Genomic DNA, 15,763 nt, shown 5'->3' on the forward strand with positions numbered 1-15,763 from the left:
TCTGTGCCAGGCACTGTGCAAAAAGGTTGGGACACAAACACCAATGAGATGCAGTCCCTGTCAGAGGAGTGATGGCTCAGACTCAGGCCTGGACACAAGCAAGGACAAGGGGCTATGACAAGGGCTTTAAGGGAGGTATCAAACCAAGGTGAAGTGGGATCAGAGTGAAAGAAGACCCAAGTTTGACTAGGTGAATCAAAGAAGTCTATATGTGGATGCAAGCTGAGACTTGAAGGAAGAGTAGAACTTCATGGAGCTAGATAAAGCATTGGCCAGCAGTATTTCAGGCAGCAGAGACCGCACGCCACATACATGCACCATGAAGAGAGCTGGAGAGCATTGCTTGGGGTCACTAGACATCCCGGTGTCTACCTCTGGATTTCTGTGCCTAGACTCCTGTAGCTTATATCCCTCCTTTCTCTGGAGAAGTGGCCCATCTGGAGAATTAACCAGAGAGTCCATGGCAGTGAAATCACTCTGGCAACCAAGGTAGCATGTGTGCATTTCAAGGGGGAAACCGCCAGGAAAGAAAAAGCCCACAACGAATGAACAAATCAGAAACGTAAAGATGTCTATCAGACAGAGAGCTTGGTGCCAGCCCAGAGCTAGGACCGCTAGACATGTTGTCTGCTCGCCCTGGTGCCTTCATCAGTAGCTACGCTGAGCCCACAGTCAGCCCTCCTTGCCCAGGATGGGTCTCTCCGTGACCCCCACCCCCAGTTTCTCTCTTTCTTCAAGTCTCAGCTTCCCTCCCAGACTTACAGGACCAGGCTGGGAGCATTGCACTGTGTACCTTTGTGAGAGAGCCCTGTGAAACTGGCAGATTCAGACACACAGATGGCAGCAGACATACAGATATCTTCAAGGAAGCAAATCCAAAGCAGAATTTCAGCAAAACCCAACATTAGTAGCTTTGTTCTGAGGTGAATCAGAAGGATCTCCCGGGACAGGTGTGTATGTGCGTGTGTATGCATTCATGTGTGTGCATATAGGTGAGGGTTGTGAGTGAGTGGGGTATGGGGAGCTCAGATGTCCTCCTCTCCAGAGATCAGATGCAGAGAATTGTCTTGGCTGGATGCCCCCCCTGGTCAGTGTGGAGGGAAAGGCCACCCTACCATCACTCAGAAACTTGATATTCTTTCAATCGTCTGTCCACAGTGCCTTTAATAAATCATCACGAAGTTGGTGAAATTCCACTCCAGGCCCAAATCCAAATCCTCTAGCCCCCAAATCCCTCATCTTCTCTTGACACCCCACCCCCCACAGCCAGAATCCCTCCACACTTCCTCTAACTCCATCGACCTTCTGGAAAATGTCTGGAAAACTCTTTCAGTCCATGGAATAATGGGACTCAATGCGTTACCTGTCCCAGTAAGGCCTCAGGGAATCAATTATTTGGGGGAAAAGTGTTGAGACCCACTGGGTACCACCCATTGCGAGGCAGCCATGGGCGCAGGATTCCTGCCCTGCCCTGGAGGTACTCAGTGGAGAGTCCACATTGTAAGGCCCTGTGGTGCCCCTGGGTGCTGAACCCCAGACCCACCACTTACAGGCTGTATGACCTTGGACAACTGTTTGACCTCCTTAGTCTCACCTGTGAAATGGAACTAGCCGTTCTACTCCCTCTTTCACCTATCCCCTGAGCATGCCAAGGAAGAGCATTAAAAAGGCTGATGAAAGTGTCCAAAAGTGCCAGGGCTGGGTGGACAATCCTGAGCCTGTTCAGGCAGGAAGGGCCATCAGTCCATGGGCTAGTGACCAGCTGGGAGAATGGCAGAGATCGTCTTCTGTCTCTAGCAGCCGCTAGAGCACTCCATGCTCCTTCTTCCTCCTCTCTTAGAAGAGCTGTGCTGGACTGACTAGACCAGGGCAGGTGAGCAGCACACCCTCAGGGAAGGGACTGGGGCACATAGGGAAGCTTCTAAGAGACAGGGGAAAGGCTGTTCCCCTAAGCCCAACCTGCCAGACAACCAGTGGCTGCTGCCAGCACCTCAACACACATTCTAATCTATACAACACGCACAAAGGCAAAGCACAGGAACCACACACCACATCCAGAAATCCTGATATCCATCCACGTATCAACACACCCATTCATATCTATCACCCATCACGCGTGCACACGCAGAGAGAACACACACATCACCACAGATACGTCCTACTCCACACACATTCAAATAACCACAGCACCTCATCTGTAAAGAAACTCATGTTTAGGAGACCCAGAAAGGCGCGCGCGCGCGCGCGCACACACACACACACACACACACACACACCCTACCCAACTGAGCGCGGGCCACCACGCTCCACTGCTCAAATGCCACACTCCACTACGACTGTCTCCACCGCCCATTTCCAGCACTCAGAAGCGCCCTCGCCCTCGGTTACACACGGCCCCACACAAACACAGCGTTTCTACTACTCCGCATCTCCACAAGCCCGCACTCCCCGGCGCATCTGGACCAGGCACCCCCCGCCCGGCGGGCTGACTCCAGCGAGAGGCTTCCCGCTCGGTGTGCAGCGGCCACAGTGGCCAGGAATTAAAATGCAGCGAGGAGGAGTCGGGCGCGTCAGCACCGCGTCTCCAGGAGCGCACCGCGCTCGCCGCCACCGCCCCGCCCTCCGGAGCCGCGGGGCCCGCGAGCGGTGGAGCAGGTGCTCGGAGCCCGCCGCGCCGGCGTCGGCGGCCGCTGCCCAAGTTCGCCCGAGGCCCGAGGAGGGCCGGGCCGCCGCGAGAGGAGCGCAGCCGGCGCCGCGCCGCCGCGGGCTTGAGCCTCGAGAGAAGGGCGAGCGGAGCCGGGAGTCCGGGAGGTGTAGCCGGGGCTCCGCAGTCCGCGGCTCCCGACGACGCCGGGGCAGGGAGGAAAAGAGGCAGGGGACAGGAGGCCAGGCTCTTCTGGAGACTCGGGGCACTCCGGGCAGACGCCCGCTTCCTCCGGCAGCAGCCCCGAGGGGGCCCAGCGCAGGCGGCCCCCGGCAGCGCGCCCTGGGCGGCCCCCGCCCCAGACGAGAGCGGGCTCACCGCCGCGCAGGACTCGGACACAGGACTCGGGGCGCCTCGGCAGGTCTCGGCGGCGCGCAGCGCGGGGAGCAGTGAGCGGGTCCTGGAGGGAGGGGAAAGCGGGCAGCCGCTAGCGGGGCGACCTCTCACCCCGGTACACACCCACCCCACCCGCCGAGCCCCGAGCGGAGGTGCTCCTCTGGGGGCGCTCGTTCCCTGGCGTCCTCTCTCCCGTGTCCCAGCACCGCTGGGCTGCCGGCTGGGCTGCTGGGGTCCTTCGGGATGTCCAACCCCGGCATGGTGGCCGAGTGGCCCCTCTCCCAGGGCCAACGCAAAAGCTGGGGTTAGGCGGAGCAGGGGGGGCTCAGCTCAGGGTCCCCCGAGGTCCAGAACTAGGGGAGGCGGGCGCAGCGCCCGGGGACTGGAGAGGCGGCGCCCGGCGGGGCCCCTCCGGAGGTAGCGGCGGGCGCCGGACGGCCCTCGGGAAGCCCGGGCTCCAGGGGCGCCTGGGACGCCCTCGGAAGAGGCTCGGGCCAGGGGCGCGGGCCGCGGCGGCGCTCAGTCCCCGGCGGGCGCTCGCGGAGGCGGCGGCGTTGGCGCCGGGCGGGCATGCAGCGCCACTGGAGCTCCTTTCGGGCGCACGCTTTCCCGGCGCCGGCTGCGCGCGGTCGCTGCTGCTGCTGTTCCCACTGCTGCTGCGGACTCCCATGGCGGCTCCGCCCGGCCGGGGCCGCCGCCGCTGCCGCCAGCCGCGGGCTGAATGAATGAGCCGGAGCGGCGGAGCCCGGCTGCCCGCGGCCGCGCTCTCCGGCCCGGGACGCTTCCGCATGGCGCGCGAGGAGCCGGCGCCCGCGGCGTTGGCGGCGGCCGGGCAGCCCGGGGGCGGCAGGGGCGGCGAGCGCGAGCGGACGCTGCAGGGGCCAGGGGTCGCCCGCAGGGGGCGGCCGTCGCTGAGCCGCGCTAAACTGCACGGGCTGCGGCACATGTGCGCCGGGCGCACGGCGGCGGGGGGCTCCTTCCAGCGGCGGGCGCTGTGGGTGCTGGCCTTCTGTACGTCCCTGGGCTTGCTGCTGTCCTGGTCCTCGAACCGCCTGCTCTACTGGCTCAGCTTCCCTTCGCACACGCGGGTGCACCGCGAGTGGAGCCGCCAGCTGCCCTTCCCGGCCGTCACGGTGTGCAACAACAACCCGCTGCGCTTCCCGCGCCTCTCCAAGGGGGACCTCTACTACGCCGGCCACTGGCTCGGGCTGCTGCTGCCCAACCGCACCGCGCGCCCGCTGGTCAGCGAGCTGCTGCGGGGCGACGAGCCGCGCCGCCAGTGGTTCCGCAAGCTGGCGGACTTCCGCCTCTTCCTGCCGCCGCGCCACTTCGAGGGTATCAGCGCCGCCTTCATGGACCGCCTGGGCCACCAGCTCGAGGACATGCTACTCTCCTGCAAGTACCGCGGCGAGCTCTGCGGGCCGCACAACTTCTCCTCTGTGAGTTGCCCTCCGCGCGAACCTTCTCCCTCCCTCCCTCCCTCTCTCCGGCGTCCCGGGGCTGGCCGGTCCCTTTGCCTCCCCGCCCTGCCACCAGGCCCCCTCTGGTGATACCACTCCTTGATGTCAAGGCCTAACCCGCTTGTGGGTCCCCTGAGTCTTCTCCAGGCTGTGGGAAGTTGAACACAATTGGAGGAGGCGCTGCCTCCTCCGGTTGTCCTGGCTCACCTCCTTCTAGTGTCAGCTTCCAAGCCCCTCAACTCTGCCCATTAGGGTGCCCTCTGTGAATATTAAGCCCCCTCCTGCCGGGCCTCACCCTCAGATCCAGAGGACTCCAGGCAGCTGCCCTGAGGCGGAGGTGAAGGGATGGGAAGAGAGGGAAGCTGGTCTGTAGTGTGAGCTTGTTGTCTTGAAAAGCCAATAGGAAGCTCTTTTAAAAATGGGCCATCAGGAGAACCGTGCAGAAGCCCTAAGCAGCTGAAAGCTCCAGAGTTCCAAAACACTTCCATTTGGGGGAGGAGAGGGGAGAGTGAGTTGTTGGACGGAATTCCCAAAATATCAACCAACACTGAAGCTGCAGTTTGGTGGGCGAGGTAGCCACCCTTTTTGCTACTTTTTAAAAGTGCTTGCTAAGCATCAGGGGAACTGAGCAGTGGTGAGCACTGGTGCGGCTCTTGACCCCACAAGGGGCCACAGTGCGAGTCTGGGTCTCCCAGTCTAGAGGAACCAGCTCCTGCAGTGGGGGATACAGCTGGCAGAGATAGTGATGTGAGCAGCCGGGCCAGAAGAAGCTGTGCTCGGGGTTTGTAAACCATTTGCTGTGCTGGTTCCCCCACGCTGTGGGTCTGGATAACGCAGCTGTCGGACAGAAGGTATCTGCCTTGCACGGTCTGCCTAGGAGAAGTTCTGGTGCCAAGCCCCAGCATGGTGAGCGCCTGTCCGGCCATTTGTGTGCAAATCCCCCTTAGGTGGTTTTGGACATCCCCACTGGTGCAGGGAAGGTTGTTGCATGCGTTTATTTGTGATGCTCTGGTGGTGATTTTACCAGCTCGTCGTATGCTTCATTGCTTGACCGCCTCGTCTCTGACAAAGCTTTTTCTGGTTTAGTGAAGAGATGCCACTGTTCCAACAGGTGTGGGCCCAGATGCCTGCCAGGCGGACCTCTGATTGGCTGATGGGACTAGACTAGGATGATGACCCTGGCTTCAGTCTTGCCCTTCTTGCTTTGTTTTAAGCGTGTATGTAGGGTAACTCTGAATTGTCTGTTCTCAAAGCATTCCTTGTTTTCAGGGCTTTTCAGCTTCTCTTTGGAGAATTCCTAATTGCTGGCTTCCCTGCCTTACTAGCAGGTATCATTAATACATGCATCTAAGTGACTTTTTCCAATCTTCAAACAGAATTCTGAGTTCCACAAAGATGAAAGAATGTGTTTAGTGATACCTTATTGCTTGTGTTTTTGTTTTTTTTTTCTGACCACTAATTATCAGTCCCTGGAGTAAGATTGAAGTTCAGTGTCACATTCAAGTACCAGTGGCCCCTGACTCCAGCTCCAAGTCGTACTACATGCTCTACCAAATATCATCCTGCACAGGACGGCCGCCAAGATTAACTTTTGACATTCACCACAATCCTACATTAGCAATGAATTTTATTCCCATTTTATTTTTTTAAAGATCTATTTATTTATGCATACAAGAACTGGGGTATAAGCCAGAGGTACGGGGGGTGAGAGGATTCACCAGAGAATGTAAGGAGCAGAACAGGCAGATCTTCTGAAATACACTGCTGAGAGGAGCAGCGGGTGAGGCAGGAGAGATCTGCTGCACCATGTGAATTTTTCTCTGGTCGACCGGGGATCGAACTCATGCTGCAGTGCCTGGTGATAGCTTGACAGCACTCTTTAACCCCTGCACCACAAGGGAGGCCCTTATTCCATTTTTAAAGATGAGAAAATGAGGCTCTAAAACATCATCCCAAGTCCAGAGACAGCAAGTTCAAAGTTCCACTTTTCATAGAACCAAATGCATTACACAGAAAACACATGTAACCGCTTTCACTGATCCCCGGCCTTTCTTCTGAGGACCTTTGGGGTAGAATTGTTGCCTCTCCTTCCAGTCCCCAACAAGACCTGTCCCTCCTAGTAGTGTTTTTGGAAGGGTGGAAAGTGGAGCTACTCCAGGGGCACAGGGGGTCATATCCTTGGCCACATGTTGTTAGGCCGGGCCTATCTCTTCCTGCAAGAACACAGCACCTTCAGGGGCCACCTGACCTCACCCTCTCCGGCAGGTATGGCTTGTGTCAGTGCTTAAGGAGTTGAAAAAAGGAGGGTCTCTTTCCTCCCTGTATTCTGCTTTCCTGTCTCTGAAGAGTTTGCAGGCACATACCCACCCAAGTAAAACTATTACCTCCATTTTCCAAAGGTAAATGTTCCTGGGGACTCAAGTGACCCCTAGTGGCTTCCCATCAAGGCCCTGTCCTGGCAGTTTCCAGCCCCTTAACATTTCATACTGTAGGTTTTTTCGAAGGGCCTCAGAATTAGAGTATACCCCTCTGTCTGTGGAAACCAGAAGCTATTTCGGGGGAGCTCCAAATACAGAGGCAGGCCCATCCAGAATACTTTCCTGTAACCACACTGCCTTGTCTCAAGTCTTCATCATTGACAGAGTGGCGCTGTAATGTCATGGTTAAGAACATGGATGCTCAAGCTGTACCAGTGGTTCAAATCCGGAGTCTACCACTTACTGTGTGCCCTTGGACAAGCAACTTAGCCTCTCTGTGCTTTAGTTTCTTACTCCCTCTAGTGGAGATCGCAATAGTGCACAGACCATATTAAGTGTGTGTGTGTGTGTGTGTGTGTGTGTGTGTGTGTGTGTGTCCATATATATAAAGAGGGTGAAGCTCCTAAGTTGGGTCCCCATAAAAATGTTTGCCTTAAATGGCATCAACCTCCTAGCTGGTCTTTTGTCCTCCAGCTGATTGGTCCCTCCCCTCTGCATCCCACCCTCCACGCTATAGCCAGAGTGGTTTTTCTAAAGTCCTACACAGTGTTTATCATTCTGTTTCTAACAACCCTTCTGTGGTTCACCTGTCCTTAGGATGAGGTCAAGGTCCTTAGGATCAGGTCCCTGCCCCAAGTCCTTGTCTCTTGCCATGACCTCTCTTGTACCATAAACTCAAGCTCTAAAGCACAGCTCACAATGGCTAAACCTCCACTCAAGCCTCTTGTCCTCTGCCGTCCACTGCTACTGCAAATGCCTCCACTTCTGCTTTGTCTGTCTGGGGGCACCTACTCATCCTTTAGTACCCAGCCCTGTGGCTTCTGCTTTTGGCTGTTTCCTGACCCTCCACCCCTTCACCAAACTACTGATGCTTTCCTCCTTTTTGCCCCTCTGCCACCCTGTTCAGGTGTCACTCTTTACATAGGTATATGTTATCACACCTGCCAATCTGTCTGTCTCCCCCTTGGATCTGGACTGGAATCTTGTCTGATGTTCCTCCTGTTTCCAGCACCCAGCACAGAGCCAGAAGTGTAGAAAGTGTTTGGAAAATGTCTGGGGAATGAATACCTTCACCCCAAGATTTCTTGTCATCCAGGGTGACCCACTTCGAGACTCTTGACTTAATTTTTCCTGGGGATACAGTGGAATACATTTCCAGTGAGGAAATGCCCAGGCAATTTCTGGTATTTATTCCTTTGGGGGAGATTAGTGAGCAGGGTGTCAAGCTCTCCCCAGATTCCTGTGCTTCCAAGACCTGAAAGGACTAGTGCAACAGGTAAGTCATAGAGCACCAGAGGAGACTTTTGGGGGATGTGCTAGCTGTCTCCAAAATCTCCTTCCATCTATTAGTCTCACGTTCTGGAAATTAACTCAGTAGAGGAGATTATTGTTGAGAGGTATCAATTCTCCAGGCCCATTCAGGAGGCAGCTGTGTAAGGGTTAACCATCAGCTGTCAGACTAGGCAGCTCCTGCTGCTGAATGCCTGTGTTGTTTCCTAGCACCAGCAGGGACCTCCGACTCTGCACACTCCAGCCCTTCTGAGTTTTCCTGGGGGTAGAGGAAAACAACCTTCGCATTAATTGGGCAGGTAGGGCCTCCCTGGTAGCCTAAAGGCTAAGTCACAGCGCTACCATTGCAGAGGCCAATAATTGGGCAGTATGCAGAAGTGTGATGCTGGTCTGTCCAGACACTGGGGCCTCAAAAGGGGGACTGAGAGGGTGGGAAGAGGAGCCAAAACAGAGTAATCAGGAGTAGTGGCCCCCTCTGGGAGGAGGCAGGGCTCAGGGAAAGAGTCAGGAGGACCTGGGCTTGGGGCTTCAGCTGTGTGCCTCGGGCAGGTGCTTTATTCTCTGAGCCTGGGTGAACTGTGATGAAGATAACAGGTCTGCAGTGACTGGCCTGTGCAGAACATAGACAGTAATCAACATTCATGAGCTATTGTTACTCTGTGGATAAAGAGATCAGCACAGTCTTGGTACATGGTGATAGCAGTTATCATTATTACAATATAATGATAATACCTTCTCATGATCACCTAGCTGAGTGGGGTCTTGGTTCACTCATTTAATCAACCACTGTCTATTGAGTGCCTCTGTGTCAAGCCCTGTGCTAGCTACAGGGGATATAGAATTAGATAACGTGTGTTGTGTGTCCTCTATGAACTTGAGGTGTTGTTAGGGAAAGAGATGTGTGAACAGATGCCAGGGGTGTGCAGAGGCGCTGTGTGGGCTCAGAGGAGTACCCAGATCCAACTGAGACCCCTCATGGCTTCTTGGAGGTGGCTCCATCAGAACTGAGTCCTGAAGAAGAAGTGCCAAGGTCAACAAGGAGGGAGGGGACAGCCTGTGCGAATGAGAGAATTCAGAGTATGAAACAGTGAGATCTCAGCATGCTCTCTAGGGCCTGAGAGTGGTTTGAGATAGCTACAAGGATGGGTGGCATGTGCTGGGTGGGGGCATGGGGTGGGGGAGTGTGATGCCATGTGTTAACACCTAGAAGCCAAACCAACTTTGTGAACCCAGTAACAAAAGCTCTCACTTCTTTCACTATTGACTGTTAGACTCTAGAGGGGACTTTATCTGTGTGCCCCCTCCCCCAGCTGCCACCCCCTGCTGCATCAGAGGCCAGTCCTCCCTGCACCCTTTCCCATCTCCTCTTCTCCTTTGCAGGCATCAACCTTGAGTTCAGATTTTGTTCTCGCCATATGTACTAAAAGCCAAGGAAACAGCGTTTGGTTTCATCACACTTTGTCACAGCAAGCAGGCTGGCTGCTAGGAGCCAGTGACAGAAAACAAGAAATGATTTCAGCAACATATTGTTTAAAATCAGCAAATTCTGCTGAAACTGTGCTAGGCCAGGGCAGTCCAGTAGTTGTGAGGATGGATGGCTTTAGGGGCGCAAGAAAAATACTTTTGCCTTTAGAGAAAGAGGAGTAATTGAGTAATACATGTAAAGAGCTTAGAACAATTTCTGGCACCAAGGAAGACTCAATAAATATGAGCTATTTCCATTATTATTACTTGCAGGGAGCACCAAGCAGCTGCAATGTGCCAGGCCTCTATACTTCATGTGTCCATGCCCTCTCTGCTCGCCGTAGCCCTAGGAGGCTTTGTGATCACCCACATTTTACTGATGGGGAACTGAACCTCAAGAAGGGTCTCTAGTCCATCTAAAGTTACAGACCAGCAGATAGCAAACCTGGGGTTCCAAGCCAAGTGCCCGTGACCCCAAAGGTGCATGCAACTGAATGCATAGCTGCCCGGGGAAGGAGTAGCGCCAACGGCAGGAGGCGGGTGACCTGAGAAGGCCACACTGGTCTCAGTTCTGCCCTGACCAGCCATGTGACTTTGGTCTCAGGGCCTTCCTCTACGAAATGAAAACATGAACCAAATGACCAATGGGACTTAGCTGAAAAGTTGTCCATCCAAGCGAGCAGTTGGGGGAAAATAGGGCTTAACTACTACAGCTGGCCCGAGCTTTTCAGCCAAGCATTTCTTTCAGTGATTAAGGGGGAAATGTTCAAGTTATTGAAGTGTTAGAGACAGGATGGTGATTAAATAGACATTTATACAAGGAACATGAAAAGATCCCCACTAGTTATTTGACTTCTGGGAAATTAGTTTAGGGAATCAAATGTAAACTCTGCTCAGGTCTGCGGATAACCAAATTGACCAACATCAGGCTGATTCTAAGAGTGGCTATTTGGGGGCCATGGTGGCCAGTCATGAAGATATCAATCAGATGTCTGCTCAGTTGAGAAGGGCTGGAGGAGTCACCAGGCCATTCACTGCATGTATCAGTTGCTTTGATTGTCCTGACTGATTTGTTTGAATCAATGACTCAGAAATTCAATCACTAAACTCGAATTGAACCCCTATTGTGTGCCAGGCTCTGGGCCACAAATTCAACCATTGTGGTACTCTGTTTGTGGTAAATGGGGCTGCAGAGGTCACTGTGTTTCACCAGTGGGATGGGGCTTAATGCAGAGAGTGGGACTGGGCATGTGACGGCCTGGGATGTGTAATGAGCCCCTGTTACATGGACAGTCACATCAACTTTGCCAGAATCCAGAGGGCATTATGGAAACTGAGGCTCAGGGATTTACAAAGACAGCTAGGGGCAGCGAAGTCAGGATTTAACCAAAGGGCAGTCCAGTTTCAAAGCCTGTGTCCTTTTCTATATCACTCAGAGAAGCTGATAAGAACAAACCCTTCCATAGAGGGGATCCCTCGCAATCTTTCAAGCCTTGACTTGAGGTTTCTTTCAGTGCAAGGTGATGTAGGCGCTGGAACTCATCCTGGGTTCCGAAGCCTGCAGCCCTGAGGAAAACCTTTTCCAAGAGTACAGGGTCAAGGTCTTGTCCCCAGTTGTCCCCTCAGCCGAACAACTACATGCAAGTAGAACTGGGAAGGGGCATCTACTCTGGAGTTGTGAAAAGGTTTTCTTTTGACCATATCTGAGCTCAATTACCATTTTCATTCTTCCAAGGACATCGGTAACTTGCAGTCCTGGCTCAGGCCCGTGATAATAAATAGATGACTCACACGTAATTGGAACATGAATTGTTGGTAAAACAAATAGAGTCTGCTAACGCACCGGGGAAGTTTGTTCTCCTGAGCATGTCAAATATCTCCCCTGACACCATTGTTTATACTATTAATTTGCTTAGTAAATTGTTTCCTTTGATTTCACACACATTTCTGGAGCTCCTACTCTCTGCCAGGCACTTGTACCTTCATTATATTATTACATCCTCACAATGGATCAGAGAGGAAAGTAATCTTTCCTCCCTCCCCCGGTACAGATAAGGAAACTGAGGGGCCCAGTGGCTCAGCAACTAATCCAAATCATAGACAGAAACCCCGATCTTAGAGTTCTAAAGTCAGTGTTTTTTGTGCTACCTCATGGTTGTCCCCACAAAGAAATCCCATTGCATCTTTGCCAGACAACCCTGCATTTCTAACCAATAAAGTCTCAATTATTCTACTTGGATAGAATAGCGTAATGTGCATTACCATCTCATTTTGTCCCTATAACCACAGAGGGTGGATGTTGGCACCCTGTTGCCTGTCTAGCTTCAGATTGGGGGGTGGTGTGCTCAGAGGTGCAGGCGTGGAAACCGAAAACAGCTGGAATTTCAATCCAGATCTTCTAAGGCTACTCTCTACCTCTCTCCTTCCCCCATCTTCCCTGGTGGGCTTGAAGGGATTCCACCTGCCCTGGAAGATTTTCTTTAGGAAAAATCAACAGTCTTATGAATGCCTTGCAGCAAAGAATCAGTGCCTAAACTGGCTGCTAAGAGGCGTTGAGTTCCTTCTTTGTCTCTGCCCAGAGAACTGCCCTTCTTCCCAGGCATGTCAGTTTCAGCACATTCCATCAGCGGTGAATGAATGGAGAACCCTCTAGGGCAGTGCTTTCCAAACTGGAGCATGCCCAGGTCTCCTGATTTGGTAGGTCTGGAGCGGGACATTTCTTTTTTTTTTTTTTTTTTTAATTTTAAAGATTTATTTTTATTTATTTATACAAGCACTGGGCACAGTCAGAAGCGCGGGAGGGTGAGAGAATTCACCAGAGCCAGAGCGGGGAGCAGAGCAGTCAGAAGGACCGAAGTACACTGCTGAGGGGAGCAGCGGGTGGCAGGAGAGGTCTGCGCGCCATGCGGGACCCTCCTCTGGTGCCGGGGAGCAGCAGGGGATTGAACCGGCGCTGCAGAGGCTGCGGGCAGCTTCGCAACCCAGCGCTCAACCACTGCACCACCGGGGAGGCCCAGGAGTAGGACATTTCTAACAAGCTTCCAGGTGGCATGGATGCTACTGGTTCATGGACCACACTTGCAGGGACAAGACTGCGGGCTCCTTGAAATCCCGTGAACACTGAGAAGGGACCAGTGGACTCTCAGTCATGTCTCACTCACTGCTCTGTACAAGTGTACTAGAGACAGGCCTCTTGGGTGGAGCAAAGAAGGGTGCCTGGGGAGCAGTGCTGGACTCCCCAGTAAACCCAGAGATGTGCATATTGGAGGCATTGTTGTCCTGGGGAAATCCTTCTTGCCACACCAGCACAGGATCCACAGAGGGACCATGGACCCAGATAGAGTGCCAGTCAAACCAAAATGCAAGGCCACGTGGTAGGCTGAATACTAGCCCTTCAAAGATGTTCCTTTTCTCATCCTCAGAACCTGTGGCATGGCAATAGGAATAGCGGACATGTGATTAAGCTAAGCGTCTGGGGATAGGGAGATCTTCCTGGATTATCTAATGGGTTCTGTGTCATCACAAGGATCCTTATAAAAGAGAAGTAAGAGAGTCAGAGTCAGAGAAGATGAAACCCCAGAAGCAGAGGTCAGAGACACAGAGATTTGAAGATACTTTGTTGATGTCTTTGAAGCTGGAGGAAGGAACCACTATTCAAGGAAAACAGGCAGTGTCCAGGAACTAGAAAAGGCAAGGAAACAGTCTTCCCTCCAGAAAGAATGCAGAAAGAATGCAGTCTTGCTAACACCTCGATGTTAGTCAGACCTTCAGAACTATGTGAATATATGTTATTTGACGCTACTAAATTTGCGGCAATTTGTCATAATAGCTATAGAAAACCAACACAAATCTCCTTTGTTGGACAGAACACTTTCTACTACACAGCTGAACTCACATAGTGAATCAAGTTGGGTGGAATTGGACCAAAATCCAGGGTGAGATCAAAAACCAAGAAAAGATTTCACAACACACATACAACTAGATTGAAAAACAGCTAATGTGGGAGAATCTTATCCATGCTTACATTCACACAAGACTGGGAATTTAGACCCCAGAAACTTACAAAGGTGGTTGTTGATGGAGGAGGAAGATGGTGGCTTCAGGAGTCAAGTTCAAATCCAGCCCTACCAAGTTGGGGAGCTGCTTTGCTGTGGCTCTTGTTCCCTACTTGCAAAACAGAAATCATATCTTCTTTGCAGGGTTGATGTGAAACTTAAAGAAAATATATTAATTCATTCACAAATTATGTTTTGAGAGTAAGCTGTGATACAGTGTGGATTCCCCAGCTCCCTTGTACTCAGGATTTGTCTTGGTGCCCAGAGTTCCTGCTGATCAAGCTAAAATGTAGAGTCAGGCAGGGGCCTCTCACCAGGACAAAAGTCTTGGTATGAAGCTATCTGCTGAAAACAGCAGGCAGATATTATGGCCAGACTGGCATAACCAGCTAAACTGCCTGGACAGGAAGTTAAGTGTAAACAGGGACTAGAGATAGGATGTTTTCATCAGCAGCAACAATGGAGACTCCAGGCAACAGCCCCTATTCACTTCCCTAGCTTATGCCAGATTATTATGGTTCCCCAATCCACATCCCCACCATGCACATTCCTCCATGCATTCTTCCACATACTTGCCCACCTTCCCTGAATCTGATACCCAATAAATGTGAGACTGCCCTGGAAATAGGCGCTATACTCCCTGAAGTGTAAGCCCCTCTAGGCCTCTCTCGCTCTCTCTCTCTATTTCTCTCTATTTGGACTTTGAATTGTCTTTCCTCCATCCTGTGCCGCTCCCAATGCTGCCTCCCGCAAGGCGACAGTATAGTCCTGGTGGAAAAAAACTGAGTATAAATACAGGAAGTGCCTATACTCTGAAATATAAAGACGCAATGTGTATATACATGCTAAATAACTGTGAGCTCTCACAGTCATCCTCATTGTTGTTATTAACAGGTGACACCTCTCGCTTCTTCCAAGAAAGACTTCTAGACCCTGGAGAACAGTGTGTACAGGGCGGCCATCTAGATATTGTCCCAGTTCTAGCCAGGAACCCTCATGTAGTTTTCATGTCACAACTCTCTGGGTAGGTGGGAGTCATTTCGTGTTTTCCCCCCAGAATCAAAGAGGGAAATTGAATTGCTCAAGGTCACATGGAAAGTTACTGGGAAGCTTGAAATAGACTCAGGATATTTGTGCTTAAGCTTTGACATCACAGCAGTCTCTGTTCCTTCCTCTGTGAACTTTCCCTTTTTCCAAAATATCTATGTTGGTCATCCCCTTCTGATTCCAATGGCACATCTGATCTGAAAGTTGTTGATACTCTGATCTCTGAAAGTGAAGGGTTTAATCTTCTCTTGGAACCCCTCCCAACGAAAATTATTTTCCCACTTTGAAATGGCATGGGCATCCACTGTGAACTCACATCCATAAATCTAAGCCTACTGCTCAGGAAAGCAGATGAGCTTGGATTCTGCTTCTCAGCACAGTCTCACTGAGCAAATCATGGCAAGAATTTGATTTATAGAAGCACCTCAAAGGCTCTGAAGTGAGACGCGTGTTTATTCACTTTATTACCGTTTATTTTACACTACCTCTTTATGCTCCCTGCACATGGATTTGAGAGACTATTTCGATAGATGCTGATGACATGCCAGTTTGCACAGCCCTGATGAGGAACATGGCGCTCTCTGACGATGTTGCTAACAGCTCAGGTTGGGGGTCCATCAACCAGTGTGGGGGTGAAACATCTCACAAACAGGCTCAGAGACTTAGGCCAAAGTTCTTGACAGAACTTCCCCAGGTCTGCATTTGTATGGCACTTGGTGTGGATTTCCAGCTGCAACCCCAGGATGTGTACCAGCAGGCTTGATTTAAGATTCAAATATCTCAGAACAGCTGGGGATATTTAACATCGCTATAATTACATTACATTTTTGACAGTACATGGAGTGAGAGCCTTTTTTTTGTTGTTGAATATTCGATGAGCATCAAATATTTTAACCAGCCAGGAAAACACATTTTTTTTTACATCCAAAT

General features: G+C 52.0%; 1 protein-coding gene across 1 annotated transcript in view; it reads left to right on the forward strand.

Moving 5' to 3' along the window:
- The first annotated feature begins 2,624 nt into the window (after window positions 1-2,624).
- LOC119232511 (acid-sensing ion channel 2-like) overlaps window positions 2,625-15,763 on the forward strand; it is a 254,924-nt gene continuing 241,785 nt past the window's right edge. The window contains exon 1 of the mRNA XM_037494546.1: window positions 2,625-4,479. Within this exon, the coding sequence (XP_037350443.1) occupies window positions 3,766-4,479 (714 nt within the window). The 5' untranslated portion in view covers window positions 2,625-3,765. The remainder of the gene's footprint in view (window positions 4,480-15,763) is intronic.

Source organism: Talpa occidentalis, unplaced genomic scaffold (genome assembly GCF_014898055.3).
Source record: "Talpa occidentalis isolate TD23 unplaced genomic scaffold, MPIMG_talOcc4v2.1 talOcc4.7, whole genome shotgun sequence".
Classification (NCBI taxonomy): Eukaryota; Metazoa; Chordata; class Mammalia; order Eulipotyphla; family Talpidae; genus Talpa; species Talpa occidentalis.